General features: G+C 48.0%; 1 protein-coding gene across 1 annotated transcript in view; it reads left to right on the forward strand.

Annotated features, from left to right (window-relative positions):
• Nucleotides 1-19,967, forward strand: part of LOC111157130 (protein kinase, X-linked) — a 79,663-nt gene that overhangs the window by 18,549 nt on the left and 41,147 nt on the right. The window contains exon 2 of the mRNA XM_022518372.1: nucleotides 9,494-9,662. Coding sequence (XP_022374080.1) covers nucleotides 9,494-9,662 — 169 coding nt within the window. The remainder of the gene's footprint in view (nucleotides 1-9,493; nucleotides 9,663-19,967) is intronic.

Here is a 19,967-nt window from a genome sequence, read left to right on the forward strand (position 1 = left end):
TTCTGCTCCTCCTTGGACACCTGACAAGGTCAGGGGACAATTTTGTTTGATGCAACTGGGTGTATGGTTGCTCTAGGCATGTGGTGGGTGGAGACCAGAGAGGCTGACACCCCACCCCGGAGAGTCATGCAGTCCTAAATGTCCACAGTGCTGAGGTTGAGAAACCCTGATCTAAAGGGCTGTACATTTTGGGGCATTTCAGGGGTGACTGTGACATTCCATCCCATCCTGAATGCAGTGTAGGGCTGTATCTAGGGCTGCCTAGCTTTTAAATTGGGAACGTGTGAAGACCCACCTTTGTTCTTCTTGGTGAAGATTCACCCGAGTGACATTCAGAGCTCAGAGCTGCAGATACCGTGCTTATAGGAACACCACAGCCGAGCCAGGAATTCCAGGCATTTCCCTTGTGGGACATTTGCTCATGTTGGGGGCGGGTGGAAACTTCCTGTGTTTTTTTTCCTTCCTGATTATCCGCTCTGTATCTCTGATAGGGGAGAGGATAATTTAGTAAATAACTTGTAGCATTGTGCTTTCAAAATGGCCGTTCTATTTTTATCTTTTGAAATAGGACAGGGTGAAATCAAATGTCACTTGACTCAGCAAAAGTTTGAGGGAGTTACTCGTTTAAAAAAAAAAAACAGAAAAACAAAGCCATCTAGATGAGCAAACTCACATAACCCCCCTCCCACTCAGGGTTGAGATGAATCAGTCCAGTCTTTTCACCTGAACTTTGAAGTAAATATTCCAAGTTGAAAAAAAAAAGAATCTTCATGAGATTATCCAAAATACACTTCTTTTCTGTAACTTTTGCTTATTGAGGTATAATTCACAGGCCATATGATGCACCCTTTCAAAGTGTCCGGTTCTGTGTTTTAAGTTCAGTCACAGAATTAGCACACATTTTTTTTAAGGGCCTTGTCCCCATAAAACAGAAGTCTGATTATACATGTGTAAAGCAAGAATTTTATTTTTATTTATTTTTTTAGAGATTTTATTTATTTATTTGACAGAGAGAGTGAGCAAGAGAGAGAGCGCGCAAACAGGCAGAGCAGCAGAGGGAGAGGAAGAAGCAGACTCCCCACGGATCAGGGAGCCCAATGTGGGGCTCGATCCCAAGACCCTGGGAGCATGACCTGAGGTGAAGGCAGTCGCTTAACCCACTGAGCCACCCAGGCACCCCCAACAAGAATTTTAAAAAGTGGGTTTTTGAAAGAGGATTGCATGTGTTAGATACTATTTCATATATGGTAGCTATAACCTTTACTGAGATTACCAGGAGGGGGAAATGCCAAAAAAAAAAAAAAAAAAAAAAAAAAAAGGCAAAACAAAAACAAAACAGGAGAGTTTTACAGTGATAAATTCATGCACTGTGTTATAGTAGCGAACTCTTAACACCGTGGGTTTGAACTGGGATGGGTCACTTACGATTTTTATTTTATTCTAATTTTTTTTTTTTGCAATAAATGCAGTACGGTACTGTAAATATATTTCCTGTAGCATTTTATTAATCACTTTTTCTTTTATGTAGCTCACTTTATTGTAAAAATACGGTAAATAATGCATAGAACATGCACACTGTGTGGGAGTCAGCTGTCCTGAGGTAGGCTTCTGGTCAACAGTGGGCTATCAGTAGTTACGTTTCAGGGCAGTCAGAAGTTGCATGAGGAATGTTTGGTTGCATAGGGGGTTGGCACCGCTAATCCCTGCGTTCCTGAAGGGTCAGCTGTCTAGGTCACTCATGGAGTCCAAGAGCCTTCCTGCTCGGTACCAGTCTTGCTGAATTCCTTCAGACCACATCAAGCACCTGCTGAATGAAGGCTGTGTCATTTTCCACCAAATCATGTACTGTTGGTGCATCTTGGGCCATGGGGGGGTGGAGGACGGGGGGGTGGAGGACAGGGGTGTACCATCCTCAGACAATCTTGGATCTGAAGCACGGTCCAGACCCTTCAGTAGCTTCTTGGGGGGTGCCACCCGGGAAGGGTTGTGGTCAGTACTACTCACTGTAGACCCCCTCTGTCACCCTCTGTACCTTAATGTACCACACCAAGTTGAAGGAGGAGGAAGGAATGTGTTCCCTGGAAATGCAGGGCAGGGCACAGTGGCTGGCCAAGCAATGGGCAGGGTAGTGGGGGGTGCTCTCTTCACTCCTGGGGACACCCCCTTTGAAGTGTGCTTCTCTGCAGTATGCATAGGGAAAGCATGCACCCCAGCATTTCCTTCCCACGTCTCTGCAGCCCTGCTAGGAAGCTGTCCTGTAGATCTCCCATCCACCATTGGCCTGTGGACCGTCCCCCCATTTCAGGGGCACAGGGTCTCCTGCACCCTCCTTTCCTCCCCTGGAAGGTGCCTGCCCTGTTTCCTTAGCATCTGGAATGCCCGTTGGATAGCGCACGGAGCGTCCTGATTGAAGAGACACTGCATATTAGGAAACGATGCAGGATGGGGTGATGGTGAGCTACATGGGTCTTTAACTCAGGCATGGCCGTGCTGTCCCTCCCGCGTGTCAGGAGCGACTCTCACTTCCTTTCCTAGCAGTCGCAGCTGGTGTTTTTAAGTGCTGTCGTCCGCATGTTACTATTCTACTCACGCATGGCGTGCTGGGTGTAGGCTCTTCCAGGATGGGGGGCGGACATGGTCTCGGACTTGGGCTGGTTTCTTGTTTTTTTTCTCTCTGTGCTTGAAGCTCTTGAGTAGTTTTGAGCGTCCCAATGTTGTGTGGCCTATTATTATGTGAAGCAGGAAGTTAACTTAATGCCAAGTGGGTTTTGATGAAGTTTTCTTTTCTGTTTGGGGAATATGCATAAAAAGTGAATTAGTATCTGTCTGTCTGTTTATAAGCTGGTGTCTTTCTGTCCATTTGTCCGTCCATCCATCTCTTACCTATCTCATTTTTGTTCTCCATCATCTATCAATGTATGTATCAACCACCTGTTTATTTGTCTATAACTCTATTTATCTACTAGCTGTCTAATCTTTTTGTCTCTCCATCCATCCACCCCATCCATCCATTATTGATCTCATCTATCTTACTTATATCAACTGTCTGTCAGTCATCTGCCTATGATTTGTGTGTCTGTCTGTGCTGATCTATGAGCTCCTATTATCTTCTCCTCTATGCTTCTGTCCATCCATTTTCTGTCTCATTTATCTTTTCAATCAGTCAGTGTCTCTCTCCATCCATCCACCCACCCACCCACCCATGTATTCATCTGTCTGTCCATCCATCCGTCCATCCATCCATCCACCACCATCCATCCATCCATCTAACCATCCATCATCCATCCATCCATCTATCCCTCCATTATCCATCCATCCATGCATCCATCCATCCATTCATCCGTCCATCCATCCATCCATCCACCCATCATCTATCGCATGACTGTGCGTCTCTCCATCTTTAACTCCTTTTGTGACTCTTCTTGCCCTAGGATCAGGGAACACGGTTTCTCTGTTACCCAGTCAGAGTCCATTCCATGGCACAGAATAAAGCCCTATTGTCATAGCCGGATTAAATAACTAAATGAAGTGGCATTTAATTTTGGCTGTGCCTTTGGGGAGGAGGTAGGAGTCCTGAATACAGACACATTCGAATCAAACCCAGTATCCATGTCTGTCTTTGTGTTTACTTTTTCTTTTTTTTCTTTTCTTTTCTTTTTTTTTTTTTTTTTAAGCAGGCACCACGCCCAGCATGGAGCCCAATGTAGGGCTTGAACTCATGACCCTGAGATCACGACCTGAGCTGAAATCAGGAGTCTGACGCTTAACCGACTCAACCACCCAGGCACCTCCGTCTTTGTCTTTGTTTAAATAGAAATGCCTTTGTAATTATTTGTGTACATGTGAGTACTTTTATGTAATTGCAGCTGGTAGTGGTTCACTCTGACCTGTCTGGACTGGTTGCCAGGGGTTCTTTAGTTGGGATCAATTGCTACCTTTTCCTTATTCTTCTCTTGTTCTTTTCCACAGCGTATAAATAGCGAGGTCGTGGATTAGGTATTTAAACTCCTGTGCTCAGTTTGAATGCTCTTCTGTACCTGTGGTGTGTTCTGGTTCTTGTGTGTGTGTTTGATTATGAGCTCCTTGGGAACTGAGAGCATGTCCCGCTTGTAGTTCGTTGTATGTTTACAGTGGAAGACCTCATGGGGCGCCCATCTGTGGGGGAACTCAGCTTGAAGGGGGGCCAGCGAGAGGTACGGTTCTGTCTCTGGGAGTGTGTGGTGCCAGTGGGGACAGAATTTCATTTCATTCTCATTTCTTCATTTTTGCAGTTACCAGCAGTCAGGCTCAGCACCACAGGCTAGGATGGACCCATCAATTAGTGGCACTTGCTTAAAAACTTACAGGGACAGCGGGAAGAACATCACGAGAAGTCTTTTATAAGAAACTACAGGAAATGCCTCTTTTCACTGCTGTCAAAAAACAGTGAAATCATTGAACTAAGTTTAGCAGTAGACTAAATGTGTGGTGGAAAAAAAAAAAGTAAAATAAAAGTTAAAAAAAAATTAAAGTAACCTAAAAGGAACTATCTAGGAGGGAAAGATTCTTAGCAGCTGGCTCGGGATGTTGTCCCTCCTAATTTTTTTGTTCGTTTCTTTGTTTTTATGGTAGCAAAGGAAGGTACACTCAGATAAGGGAGAAGGCAGCAGGTGACCTGCTCCAGTCACCTCTGACAGTCACCGGACTTCCAGCTAATCAAACTGAACAGATGTTCTTGGAGCAAGAGACTTTATGGATTCCTTTTGCAAAATATCTGTAGTCAGATCCTGCATCTGTGGCCTTAGGTGATAGGGTTTCTTTCTTTCCTTTTTTTCAAAGATTCAATTTATTCATTTTTAGATAGTGTGCATGAGTGGGGAGGAAGGACAGAGGGAGACAGAGAGAGAATCCTAAGCAGACTGCGTGCTAAGCCCAAAGCCTGATGTGGGGTGAGACCTCACCACCCTGAGATCAAGACTTGAGCTGAAACCAAAAGTTGGGTGCTGAATGGACTGAGCCACCTTGGTGCCATGTAATAGGGCTTTTTGAAGATGATAACATAGGATTCCCATCTAGGATATGCTGATCAAGATGACTTTTTCTAAAACTGTTTAAGTGAAATATGTGATTATTCATAATTCAAGACTCACAAGATGTTGTAAAATAATAGATGGGAGAGTCCCCATGTGCCCTCACCCCCAGAGATAATATCTTCCATAATCAAAGGGTGTCCATGAAACTAGGAACTGGCTTCTCTTGATCCCATTAACACCCGTCTGGACCTTACTTGGATTACAGTGGAGATATTTTTTTTTTCTTTTCACAAATACATGGAAATGCTTTAAATGCTCTATGGTGCATTCTCTGTGAAATCTGAGGTATTTAGGGCTGAAGGTGTTTATGCCGTACAGGAACATAGTATCGAGATGTCACCCTGGGGTCTAACCTCCTCCTCTCTCCTGCTTCTCAATCTATGTGGGTTCCTCTGACGTTGCCCACATTTGCAAAAGGACCTCCGTTGGTTTAGGCAAGAGATATTCTGCTGCTCCTTCCATTAAATGGATCCGTCCATTGTCATATCCATGAATTCAGTCATCCGCACATTTATCCAACTAACATATGCCCAGGGATTAATCACACACGTATGGAAAACATGAGCCTACTGCCACAAGTTACAGTCCAATCCCAACATGGACCTCCCCCCCCCCAAAATGGCGGTCTCTGGTACTTTGGAAGTTGGTGTGTTGACTGGAGCATTTTTATCACGGCTAAACTTACAGCCGTGATTTTTCCCGTGATTCTCTAAGTAAGAGCGTTTCTCACACCCTGGGCATTTCTAGTTCTTGTTGGTCCTTCATAGTTCTAGTTGGTCCTCCCAGTGCCATGGGTAGTCTTTGGTGACTTGATATCCTAGGTGGACTTCCATTCCCCAATATTACAGACGTGGTATAGAGAATCTGCCTCAGAAGGTGTGCAACCCCATAGCATCTCTTTTCAGATGACATTTCTTCAGCTGCATGATTGCGGAAACTTATTCAGATATAGGTTTTGCACATGTCTAACTTTGGAATAATGATAACGTGGGAGTGGGAATATCAGCCCTTTTCTCTTTCGCCCTATAGCAGTAGATTTGTCCCTAGTCCCCATAGTCTGGTCTAGGATCCTTTTCCCATAGGGTATGTTCTGTCATTCAGTCAATGGTTGATAGATGTCTGCGTCTACTACCCCAAAGAATAAGGAGTAGAAACAAATGCCAGTTATGTTTAATGGAGCTGACTTAAAAAAACCTATCTCATCCTAAATTTTTTTGGTGGGGGGGACGGTTAATGTTCTTGATATAATATACACACAACAAAATTCATGCATTTTAAGTGTCTCCATTGATGACTTGTTGACAAATGCATAGAGTTACGTAACCACCATCACATAGAACATTTATGAAGCTGACTTCATTTTATGCTGATGGAAAATTCATTTATTACCTCCACTGAGATGCCGTGTGATGATGGGCTTTGCAAATGTTATTTTATTTAAAGCCTGTTGGGTGTAACGACTTTTTTCTTTCCAGTTTTATTGAGATATTGTCGACAGCACTGTGTGAGTATAAGGTGTACAGCATGAGTAGACAGATACGTATTTTGAAATGATTACCTCAATGTAGTTGACATCCATCTCCTCATGTAGTTAAAAAAAGTTCTTTTTCTAGTTGTGAGGACTTCTAGGTTACTCTCTTAGCAGCTTTGACATATACCATATAGCAGTGTTAACTGTGGTCATCAGGTTGTATGGTAATGTCCCGGGACTTAGTTATCTTACAACTGGAACTTTGCACCTTTTGACCATCTTTATCCAATGTCTCTACTCCCGTACCCCACCTCCAATAACCCCAAATCTGAACACTTTTCTATGAGGTTTTTTTTTTTTTCCTTTTTAGAATCCACATATAAGTGAGATCATTCTCTCTTTGCCTTTGACTTATTTCACTCAGCATAGCATCCTCAAGGTCCGTCTATGTTATTGCAAATGTCAGGAACCAACCTTTCTTTCTTTTTTTCTTTCTTTTCTTTTCTTTCTTTCTTCTTTCTTTCTTTCTTTCTTTCTTTCTTTCTTTCTTTTTAATGGCTAATTGCTATTCCATTGTGTATCTTAACTGGGCAGAGGCAGATCCTGTGGCCATCCTTACCTGTAACAAAGCTAAAAAAAATGGACTTTTCTACTTTCTGAACGGAGTTATCGAGACCTGGGGGTATATACGGGTGAGGATCCCAACACCAAGTGGGGAAATCTCTGCCCATTTTCTTTCCACCACCTTTATGCCTTACAACCAACACCATTAATGTTGTCTTGTGTTCTGTGCATTTAAGCTGCCGAGCTGCAAATTGTAGAGTGCTAGTTTCATCCACCTTGAACGAGACTCCTGTCCTGTGTGGTCTGGTCACCTGACTGTGGCATCCAGGGACTCCCGCATCCCCCAGGGTAGCTCAGGCTCTGGCTGCCTGAGTGCATTAGTAACCCGTTTGGAGTTCTGTGTGCTTTCAGCTGACCCTGCTCAGACAGAGCTTGAAACACGTTGCCTACAGCATTGTTGTTTCCACGTTGCTGTGGAAAAATCTGAGTCATAGTTGGTGTTGTCTTTCACGTAGGCACAGGGAACGTCCAGATGCAGGTCAGACACTAGGGCTGAAAACGCAAAATACGATCTAGTAAATGCAACCCAGTGATGAAGGGGCTCCTTCCCCGGGGGTGGTGGAGAAAGGTGATCAGGAGGAATGGTACCGGAGAGAGAAAGGAAGGGGAAGCCACATGGCCTTCTTTCTACCACAAAAATGTGACAACATGGCAGGACTTTCAGGTTGCACTATGCTCTGTCCTGTCCCAGAGAGGGACCGTAGAAGCCCAAGGATTCATATGTTTGCCCCAGTTCACAGATCAAATAAAGGGCACACCTTTCAGCAGGTGCTAGTGTCCCCACTGTGTGCACCTAACCCAACGGAAACCTCCATGTCTGCCTAAAGACCCCTAAGCTTTGCCGGTTCATCTTTTTTATAGCCTCCCCCACCATAGCCGGCCCCACCCCACCTCCCTTTTGGGACTCGATTCCCCAGCATCTCACCCCACTTGACTGCCTTACCCTGTTTCAGTTCTGTGTTCACTTCCCAGTGACCTTCCAGTGAGCACACGCCTCATCATTTGCTGCTGCTTACACAACACTTGCTTTCCTGGGTTTTCACCGCTGCCTCTCTGCTCCTCCTAGGGTAAAATATTCATGATTGGAAACTCTGCCTAAAAGCCAAGGTTACTCATCATGGGCCCCGCCCCTCCCCGCCACCAAGGAGGCGAGGAGATTATTTCACAGCCCGGCAATTCTCATTTATAGAAAACGCTAAAACAAAATGTTTTTGCTTGAGTGTGACTCCATGCTCTTGCTCATGTTACCGTACGTAGGTCCAAACCCTGTGCAAGAAGAAAGGATGTCGGCCGCTGTGTGGTTGTGTTGGGAGGGAGGAGCGCGTCCTTTGTCTTCCCCACAGATCTTCCTGGTTCCTTTCTCCCTCTTAGTGAGGTTAATTGCCATTTTTCTAACCAGAGACCCTTCCTGTTCACTGTTTCCCATGCTTTCTTCCCTGGGAAAACCCCTTCCCGTGCCTCGTTGCTTAGACACAGGGTGATGGAGAACCCAGCTGACATGGATAAGCTCACTGGGCACCCGGGATCCCGACGCTCACACATACCGATTTCCATTTTTCTGCGCCTCTACTTTACCTTTGCTCTAGTCTCAGAAAGAATTCCTTTGATCTCATGTTTGCATTAAGTGGTTGCCCACAAGTATGGCAGGTGGACACCATGCCCCACACTGAGGCTCAGAGGAACAGGACAACCTGATGGTGGAGAAAGAAGGTTCATTTGGGTTGGAAATGTCCCACCAGGATACAAAAGAGTGTTGGATTTCCTTGCATAGTTGTATTTTAAAATTTCACCCCAATCTCAGCCCTCTCTCCCTTTATATCCTACCCAAGTAGCCATCTTTTCCCATATCATGTTGGTATCTATCCCATTTTCCAGTCCTTAGCAAATTCTAAAATAAAGACCAAGCACTTTGAGCAGGCATTAATTAACGTGTTCAAGAGCCTTCTTCATGAACGTCGCGTGCCTGATATCTTTGCCTTCTAGAAATCCCAAAGAGAAACACCACAACACGTCTTTACCACACTTCTGCATCCCACCTGTCGTGTATGAGTGTGTGCGTATGTGCATAGTCTCTACGATGGCCCATATGTAGAGGGGATGACCAGCTGTCCCTCCAATGCAAGAACATTTCCGAGGCAGGTATTTGTCAACCTGCCTTTGACATGTCTTTGTCAACGTGTGTGTCGTACATGCCCTCACCTGAAAGTTCCAGAATGGAGCTTCTTGGAAATACTCTCACCCGCCATATACCAGGGTTGGGAGCTGCAGAAGCTAATGGATTCTCTTAAGGTCCTGATGCAGCCTGGTGTGCTGTCTCCCCCTCCAGGCACTGGGACGTTTGGACGGGTGCAGCTGGTCAAGGACAAGACGGCCAAGCATTTCTTTGCTCTGAAGGTCATGAGCATCCCCGACGTCATCCGCCTAAAGCAGGAGCAACATGTACACAACGAGAAGTCGGTGCTGAAGGAAGTCAGCCACCCCTTCCTGGTCAAGCTGTGAGTCCCTCCCCACTGCCTTCTCTGGGTCCTCACCCTCTCTGAGATGCCAGGCCGGGGGTGGGTGCGTGGAGTGAGGTCACAGCTGGCTCTGCCTCAGCCTTGCTCCCATCCCGGGTGAGCAGTAGGAGTGTGGGTGGTCCCACCAGACACTCCATTCCCCTCATCCCCTTCTGGGTCACCGTCACCAGTTCAGCCTCATTCATGCGGGCCACTCCTTGGGTTTCTCGAGGACGACTGTATCTCCATTTAGACGCACCACAGATGTGTCCAGTTGAGGGTGCCCCGCACTGAACAAATAAATCCCAGTCCTCCCACGCTGTTTCCTAATACAGGATAAGACCATTCTGCACCCAGGTGCCAGATGGGAGGCCCAGAGAGGGCTCTCTTTCCCCATCCACGGTGTGGGTGCCTTCCAACCGGGGTCCATGTCTCCCCTCCGCCATCTTCTTCTCGGTCCTTCTCATTCCTACCCCACAGCTCCTGCCTGAGCTGGGGCCTCCTGTTTCTGCCCTGATGTTTGATACTGGCCTCTCACCTGTTATTGCCCTAGCATCCTTCCTTCCTTCCTTCCAAGACATTCTTCATCTTCCAGTTATGGTGATCCTCCCCAGATACCGGTCTGGTGACCTTCGTTGGTACCTACAGATCCACGGGGAATAGTGACCCCGGAATCTGACCCCAGCCACTTAAGGCTCATCGTGGACTGACCTCTAGGTTTACCTTCTGCTTGCTATCTCTTTCCCTCCACCCTGCTACCCATGGTCCCATCTCGGAAAGCCACCTGCAGTAGAAGGGGGCCGGTGGCCATCCTTGTGGTCGTTCCCTGTCTCGGGGGGGCCACCCCTCCCCTGTAGTGCCTCCTTTCTGTGTGTCTCCCCACCAAGCATCCCTCCCATTGGACCAACTCCTGTCTTTCTTCTCTGATACACCTGTCCTCACATAGAGACAGCCCTTGGTCACAGCTCTGGAACATCTCCCATGCACGCAGACTCTGAGAAGGATGTCTGTAAATGCACAGCTGCCCCAGCCCCCCATCCTCCAAGCCCAAAGCAGCGTGTTGCCCAGAGTGCCGACTCTGTTGCATATTTAATGAGGAGGAGAAACGAATAGGCTGAATTTTTTTTTGGTTTTACTTTCCTTTTATGGAGCTGCGGGTGATCTTGTGCCGATAAAGAAGGGTCAGGTGCGTCTCAGGGTTTCAAGTCCTGGAAACCGAAATAGCCAGGGATTCGGGGACTCAGCGTTGCTCACTCACCACGTGTGAATTCTCCCATCCGGTCCACAGTGGAACAGCCGTTAGAAAAACGAGTGTGTTAGATCTTCCTCTGGAATTAAGGAAAGCATCCAGTTATGTCTCTTGGAGGAATTAAAGTAGTGATTCTAGGGAGGATCATTAGCTCGCTAGGATTTTAAATAAATATCTTCTATGGGAGACCTGGACTCTGTTATGATATTGCCAGATTGCCTTCACGTGTCTGGGGCTTCCTTCCCAAGGCGGGGAGTCTCAAGCCAATCACTTCATGGTTGAGAAGACACAACGACCGTGTGTTGACACCTGATGGACTCTGGATGGGCTTTGTGATTCCAAAACGGAAGTGCCGTCACAGTCAAAGGTCGTCTTCTTATATGTCAAGTTCAGTGAAGGGTGTGGTTGAGGAGTAGGAATGTCTCATCATTAAATCAACATGGAATTTGAGGAACAATCTGATCGTCTTCTCAGAGGGGTTATCCTCACAGGTTTTGGCAAAATGTGGTAGGACCTCATTTAAAAATCTGTCTACCGGTCCTGGTCCGTTTTTGGTTTCTCCCCCACAGTACTGAGATACTGCACAAAACGGGGCACGTTGTCGTGTCTGCTGTCCTGAAATGCTCAGAATCTGGAGAAACTATTATCAACAACAGATCCTTTGAAGATGTAAAGTGATATGAAATGATATACATTTCCAGGTGACCGTTACCTAAAAATTATGGAAAATGAGTTTGTCCACTTGGGCTGCCATAACTCAGTACCATGGAGTAGGGGGCCTAAACAACACACATTTATTTCCCATAGTCCTGGAGGCTGGGAGTATGAGATCCAGGCAGGACTGAGGCTGATTTCCCCTGATGCCTCTCTCCTGGGTGTGTAGACCCTGTGTTCTCATTGTGTCCCTACATGGTCGTCCCTCCGTGCGTGTTTTGTCATCCCCTCTTCTTTTTCTTCTTTTTTTTAAGAAGATTTTAAGATTTTATTTTTTCATTTGAAAGAGAGACAGCACAAGCAGGGGAAGAGGCAAAGGGAGAGTCCAGTGGGATCATGATGTACCCTACTGACCTCATTATACCTTAATGCCCTCTTTAAAGACCCCATATCCAAATACGGTCCCATTCTGAGGTCCTGGAGTTAGGGCTTCAACATGTGAATTTGGGGGGAGGGGATATAATTCAGCTGTAACACCTACTTAGTGACTTGCCAAGAGTAGACCTCTAAGAGCACGTGGACCATATTATGATATTCTTCTAGCGCTTGCTTTTTTCTGTGCGTTCTCACTGGAGTGACCAGGTGTGTCTACACACTGGGTATGAGTTGAGCTAGTGAAATCAGGCTCTGGAAATTCTCTGAACGTAGCATGGAGAGCGTGCTGTGGATGGGATCCACGTTTCTGGATGGGAGCCACAGAGTGTCCAGGTCCACGTGATGAGGGACACGTACTAGTGGGGAAAGACCATCAGTGAAGAATGTATTTAGTCCCCCAGCTGTGCAGGTTGTCTTGTGAATGGAGGTCACCTCACCCAAATCCTGCTTCCCAAACTGTCTGAAAGCATGGAGCAGGTTTTGCTTGCATTTCTTGAGACCACGTGCAATGCTGTTGATTCTGGGTATCAAGCTGGTTATTTGGACTTTGAAGTTGGGGTTGAGTGACTTGGCAAGTCCGCCGGTGGCATTGTCCGAGCTCAGTATGGGAACCACTTCTCTAGTATTTTTGCGAAGATGTCAGGGGATTCGTTAAATGCACATTTGAGAACATGTTCTGTTTGGGGATATAGTCGTTCCAAAGGCCAGCTCAGCCCATGGCGATAATTTTAGAAGAGCTGAGTAACTTACTTTCTGGAGTGCAAAATCCAGATTTTGCACCCCAGACAGAGGCTTGGGGTCTGCCTGAACACCAGCCTCTGGGGTCTGCTCCTTGCCCTTTTGGGGGCTTAGAAATTGCTGGTGTCCTAGAGTCGTTTGACCCCAGAATAGGGTTTTCTGCCTTGACACCATTGACATCAGGGAACCAGATCGTTCTCTGTGGTGGCCTGCTCTGTGTAATGTAGGAGAGTTAACAGCCTACCTGCACTCCCTCAACTCAGGCCAGTAGCATGCCATGTACATGTAGAGAGGAACCTTCCCCAGACCCTCCTTCTCCGTCTCTCCTGTGAGCATGTGTCCTGCTTGCCTGTCTCCTGCTAGAACCCAAAGCCACAGAGTTCAGATCTCACTGTCTGCACAGAAAGGTGTCAGCACATGGCAGGTGTGCCAACTCAAGGATGCCAAGCGCAGGGATGGGCAGGGAACACCCTGGGTACAGTACACACCACGCTTCAGACAAGGAGAGCAAAGAGGTGGAGTTTCGGGAGCAGACTCCCGTGATTGTAGGGGCTCCCGGGTGTGAAATCCATGGGATTGGCCAAGTGATTGGAAACGAAGGTAAGAGCTGATGTTTCTGTCTTGAATCTGAACTCCGCAGAGCCACCTGGGAAGCTGCTGACTCAGGCACAGTTTTTATATAGCTGTGAAATCCAGAGGCAAAATACCCTCTTCCACGGGAAACCTCACATTTTTTTGTTCTTTTTTAAAATATTTTATTTATTGACAGAGGGAGCAACAGAGCACAAGTTGGGGAGGGAGGAAGAGGGAGTTGAAGAAGCAGACTCCCCACTGAGCAGGGAGTCTGACGTGGGGCTTGATCCTAGCACCCTGGGATCGTGACCTGAGCTGAAGGCAGACACTCAACCGACTGAGCTGCCTTGGCACCCATACTTTTTTTCTCTTAAAGCTGTCAGCTGATTAGACGAGGCCCACCCATCTTATGGAGAGTCATGTATTTCTCCTAATGTCAATTGACAGTACATGTTAATCACATCAGGAAAAAAAAAATGTCTACACAGCAACATCAAGATTCCTGTTAGATCATATGCCTGGGCACCAGGGCCTCTCGGAATTGATCCACTAAAGTAGCCATCACAAAGGGCAAAAGCAAGAAAGCCTGAGCAGAAGAGCAGAGCCATTCCCTCATTGGGCATTTGAAGTGCCCACTGTAGCAGACGGGTTGGGGGCTGCTAACCCAGAATGGATAAGGAAATAGGACACGTTACCTACAACCACAGTGTCCAGATCTTGAGCAACGCTGTGGCGAGAAACCCTGTTGCACAAGCCTCCCATCTCTGCCCTCCAGGGACCATGTTCTCGTGGAAGTCCATGTGGATTCCCAAGCCTTTGCTTACACTTTCGCAGGACTGGGGAGTTTTATCCTCTTCTGTCCTCCCGGAGGGTGATTCCTCCATCTTCCCTCCCTGGGCGGTGTCTTTCAGGCCCTCTTCCGTGTACCTCTGGGTGACAAGGGCTTATTCTTGTCACTGCCTTGTCTTGGACGTCTCGTGGTCATCTATGTTGACGCCCCAATCTATCGAACCCTCTGCACCGTGGGTTGTAGTGCCCCATTGACTCAGAGGGGCTGCAGGAGGTCAAGGACAGGTCCACCTGTCCCAGGAACTAACTTGCAACCCCCCACACCTCTGTCTGACGACCTCCCGTGTCCTGCTGTGTGTCTGCTTCCAGTCCCTCCCCCATCTCAGCCCTCTCTTATTTCTCCTTTCTCCTAACTGTGCCAGGTTGGTTTTTGTTTGTTTTTCCAAGATGAGAAAATAACCGCTTGTCTCCTGGATGCTTGTGACTGGTTGTTCCCATTATTCTGAAGGACGTAGGGTAGTGTTTCTTGACCAGCAGCTTGTTCCCCTTCAGTGTTTGCATGTGTGCTTGCAAACTCTGGAGACGGAGATGGCTTTGCTTTCAAGCAGCTGTTCCCATGTGGTGACCGCTCTTTGGGAAATGGGCGCCTTGAGCCTTTTGTTAAGGTGTCCCCCACCACCCTGCCCATGGTGTGAGGAGGTGGTGGGCTTTCAAAGCAGAGCCCAGTGACGTTACCTTGGGTCTTGGTGGATGGTGGCGGTGGCCCCTCTTTCTGAGCGGCGAAGATGTGGGACCACTATCGCTGGCCGCCGAGCAGCGACATTTGGCATGGGACCTCTTGGTGTGCTCCGGGTGTGCTGTGCTGCCTGCCCTGAGGCGGAATCAGACAGGCTTCTGGTGCGGGTAATGACAGTCGTGGATGGTGATCATGCTTCACCAGGGCTATTCCGGAAGCCTGCTTGTCGTGCTGATGTGATCTCTGTCAGGATGAGAAGAATGATTCGCACGCCTGCATGGCTCCAGCCACCTTTACCTCTTCTTAGCACGGGTTCCAGCTCTCGGGCTTTACCTGATGAAAGTTGCTGCTTCCAGATTTCTCAGCCTGTGTGCTCCTGGCATCTGGGGGTGGATGTCTCTGTGACGTGGGGCGTCCCAGGCACTGTAGGACGCTGAGTAGCATCCCTGGTCTCCACCCTTAGATGCCAGGACTTCTGTCCGTTCCCATTTTTGACCACCCACAAGCTCTGAGCACTTTCAGCAATCCCTGGGGGGACAGAGCTATGCCAGCTGAAAAAGCCAGTGCTGAAGACAGAGATGCAAACAGTAAACGGGTGTGCATGGGGTCCCATTATCCCTTTCTGGACCCAGCCGCCGAGCCAGGAGTTCTATCACTGCATCCGTGGTGACCAGCCTGTGGACCCCATCACAGCTCCTAAGCTGGTGCGCCTTCTTGCATGTAAGCAGAGCCAGGCTAGGGCTGATGTTGCCTAAAGCAACGATCTCTCCGTGTCCACCAGCTTGGGTCTGCTCTCCGTGTCCCTTAGTCCACAGTCAGGTAGTTGGCAAAGCTGTTCCTTTGTTGCCCTTGTAGTCACAGGGGAAAGAAGACCCTGTTCTGACTCTCTACGCACTTCTGTCCATTTGAAGCTTAAAAATGCTGACAACGTGTCTTTGAGTTTTGGAGGTTCTGGGAGTGTCTGGAAGGGCAGCATCTTTGCCAGTGAGCAGTGGGGAGAAGCAGATGGGAAACAGGGCAGTCTGCATGCCGTGGGGGTGCAGGTGGGAACGTGTGAGCCCGGGTGCGTTTGCTGGGCTCCTGTGCGCTTGCCGGGAGCGAGGGTTTCCAGAAGCATAAGGAGGAGGACACGCTGTCCCCACCTGGCCCAGTAATATACTGGGGATGTCATACTCCCAGCAGCGTGGGTGGGAGGTGAAGTGGAGCCTGTTTACAGAGGGGCAAGACGTAGCTCTCTCTGGAGAGAGTGGTGCACAGCCACCAGCTAGGGGCCATCTAAACCACTGGTGGTAGGCAGGGGACCCTTGGGGTCAGGAACCAGAGGACATCCTGGAATGGGGGATGGAGCAAGCCAAGGACACCTTGAGGCAGATCTGGTTGCCTTATTGACAGGTCAGAAAGTAGAAGAAACTTTCCAGAGCCTCAGGTTGCACGGAGACGTGAGCAAGAACAGATAGAGTGACATCCACGGGAGGTGGCTCATCTTCTTATTTAAGGGCAGAAGTCCTCTGCAGCATCACAAGGCATCACGATAGACTCTAAATGAACGAGGCTTGGCTTTTGGGTCGGTTAACACCTTCAGGGAGCCCTGCCACAGACTTTACACATAGAACACAGTGGTCAGTGTTAACAGCGGAAGGCACTGCTCTGAGCTGAGGTCAGGGACAGGCGGGGGGCCCAGAGTCAGAACGTCCTGTGTGTTCCTTGTCGCTGTAAACTACAGCCCGTTTTTTTGCTCTTCATAGGTTCACATCTACTCTTGAATATACTTAAAAATTTTAATTTCTCATTGCAGTAAAATGCACCTGAACAAGCAGTTGGCCACTTTACCTATCTCTAAGTGCAAAGCTCAGTGGCATTGCACACATTCACGCTATTGCGTCCCCACTGTCATCTCCAGAACTTTCCATCTTTCCAAACTGAAGCTCTGTCCCCATGAAGCAGTCGCTCCCCATCCCTGTCTCCCAGTCCCTGGCCCCACCATCTCTCTGTCTCTATGGATGGGACTCCACTAGGGACCCCATATACGTGGAATCAGGCAGGACGTGTCCTTTTGTGTCTGGCTCATATCACTCGGCACCATGTCCTCAAGGTCCATCCACGTCATAGCTGGTGTAGGAAACATCCTTTTCAAGGCTGAGTCATATTCCATTCTATTCATGGACCACATGCTGTTTATCCACCCACCCATCCATACACCTATCCAGTCATCCACCCATCCACCCCCTCATCCACCCATCCATCCATCCCTCCATGCATCCATCCATCCCTCCATCTGCCCACCCACCCATCCCTCCATTTACCCATCCATCTATCCCTCTATCCACCCATCCATCCATCCACCCATCAACAATCCATCCATCCATCCATCCATCCATCATCCATCCATCCACACATCCATCCATCCATCCATTGTCCATCCATCCATCCACACATTCATCCATCCATTCATCCATCCATCCCTCCATCTGCCCACCCACTCATCCCTCTATTTACCCATCCATCCATCCCTCTATCCACCCATCCATCCATCCACCCATCAACCATCCATCCATCCTTCCTTCCTTCCTTCCTTCCTTCCACCCACCCACCCATCATCCATCCAGGAACACTTGGATGGCTTCCACATTCTGGCTCATAAATAATGCTGCTACTAACCTGCAGTGTACAAGTGTCTGTTCCAGTCCCTGCTTTAACTGCTTGAATGCATTTTCATTTTCTAATTCTATCTCCTTCCTCTTGGTAGAGAGATTTAAGATTTCCTCTTTTCGGTTTTTCTTTTCTTCAGGTTGCCTCACGCAGGGCTTTCCTATCTGCTTCCCACCCTCCCTCATCGCCAGATCATCCCATGGGCGGTCTGATATGGATCTTTTGTGTCCTTCAAGTGCATGTGAACACACAAACACCCACACTGGGTTTGGGCATTATCGCAGTATATTACACACACCCTTCCCTCTATTTCTATCTTACCTCTGTGGGGATCCCTTGTGGGGGATTTTGGGAGGACACATTTGGGACATTTCCATCGGGGCAGGTGTGTATGTGGGTGTGCACGTGCTCCAGAAATCCCCATATGACCCCTTTGTTCCGAATTTTGGACTTAACAATTCTAGCCAAGCCATGCTGTTTCTTCCATCCCAGCTTCCCCCTGAGCTGGATGTTGGGAGTCCTCCTCATTCCTGGCCTGTCCTGCTCAGATGCCTCCCAGACAATTGAGAGTCCTTCTGTCCAAACATGAATTGTTGACTTTGCTCCTGGCCTCCTATCCCCAATCAGTACTTCCTTTTGATTTCCCCAAATGGCCCTTCCAGCCTCCCGGGCACCATTTTGGATCCTCTTTTCTTTGCCTCTGTGGACACTCCAGCCTGGGGTCCTGCCCTTTCCTGTTGTAAATCACGTCACCACATCCGTCCAGATCTGTCCAGTTCAGTGCCATCTTCCCAGAAGCTACTACACACAGTGTAGTGTGGGTGAGCTACTACTACAGCTCACCCATATCCCTCTCTTTCTTCTGAGCGTCCACTCCAGATCCCAGGCTAGGGCTTCCTTTTGGCGTGAGCACTGACCTGGGCAATTCTGTGCAGTCAAATCCCATGGGAGAGGGAGGTTCCCTGTGTGCATATGATAGAATTCAAGCTCTTTGCCACAGAGTTGTCCCAGCGTTGGCCTTGTGCCTCAGTTTCCAGGCTTTTTGGATGTCCATTGGATAGCCTCCTTTGCCAGAGATTCATCCTGTCTGCGGGTCCCCCCTTCCACCCGCTCTTGACTCCCTCCTGCCATCCTGTGTTTCCTATTTACACTCAGCTCCCCAGTTAACCTGCAAGTCTCAAGACCGTCAACACTAGACCTGCCCTTTCCATTGCTTTGTATCCAGATTGTTGCCTGGTGCCACAGTGAGTCCTTGGTCAGAATTTACCCAGTAAGGGTGCCTGGGTGGCTCAGTCTGTGAAGCGTCTGCCTTCGGCTTAGGTTATGATCCCAAGGTCCTGGGTTTGAGTCCCATGTTGGGTTCCCTGCTCAGTGGGGCGTCTGCTTCTCCCTCTACCTGCTGCCTACCACTTGTGATACCTCTCTCTCTCTCTCTCTCTTTTGGATCTATAAAATCTTTAAAAAAGAAATTACCTAGTAAATGAAGCAAAGAGCAAGTTGAATGTGGAAGTGGATAGAGTTGTGTTTCAGGAGTTGTTGATCCACAGTGCTCAAGCAAGACTCCTAATACATACTGAACTTTACATCCACGAATGCCTCTTTCTCTCATACTGATGAAGTTCTAGAACCTAGGTGAGGTTCGGTGGGCTGAGGTCCGGAGCCGATGAACAAGAAAGAATTCTTGAGACATCTTTGGTGCAAAATGGTGGTTTATTAAAGCACGGGGACAGGACCCGTGGGCAGGAAGAGCTGCTGCCCCGGGTTGTGAGGGATGGCAGGTTATGTACCGTGGGGGTGGGGGAAGGTGAGGGGAAGGAAGGTTTCAACGGAGTTTTCATATGCTAAAGAGCGCCTACAAGGTGCGGGGAGACCACTGTTGTCTTTTAGCAAGCCATTAACATCAAGATAGTTGGGAGATTCCTGTCTTGCAGGATTGTGATCTCTGCAAGTTAACTATTTGTTTCTCATTTATGGCGGTGAGGGGTGCCTGAGGAATGTTACACATATTCCCGGGGGGAGGAGGTGGAGAGGGGTGCAAGGTGCCAGCTTCTGCTTTGTCCTCAGCCAGCCTCCTGCTCCCTCATCAGTACCACTGGTGACAAACCCATTTATGTCTTTTTGCCTTTGAGTTTTGTTGTTTATAGACCCATACAAGGGGCCAAGTCCTACAAAGAATGGGAATGAATTAACCAGTGCTTTGGCTGATGCCCTTATTACTGTTTCTCAATTTCTAAAACCAGATTTGAATTCATGTAGGGCCACCCGGACTCCTCCTCCCTTCCCACAGGCCCCAAGTGATGACCTAATGCTTGTCAATGTTTTTGGAATAGTAACGTCAGCATCTCCTAAAATATTTTGGTTCTTACTCATAATGCCCAATGTTACCCATTCTCTCCATATAAGAGAAGTCTAATTCATGCAAATTTGAGGAAAAGATGCCCGTGGAATTCCCCCCACCCCCTTAGGATATTTATTGGACTTG

Source organism: Enhydra lutris, unplaced genomic scaffold (genome assembly GCF_002288905.1).
Source record: "Enhydra lutris kenyoni isolate GAN:26980312 unplaced genomic scaffold, ASM228890v2 scaffoldscaffold52, whole genome shotgun sequence".
Taxonomy (NCBI): domain Eukaryota; kingdom Metazoa; phylum Chordata; class Mammalia; order Carnivora; family Mustelidae; genus Enhydra; species Enhydra lutris.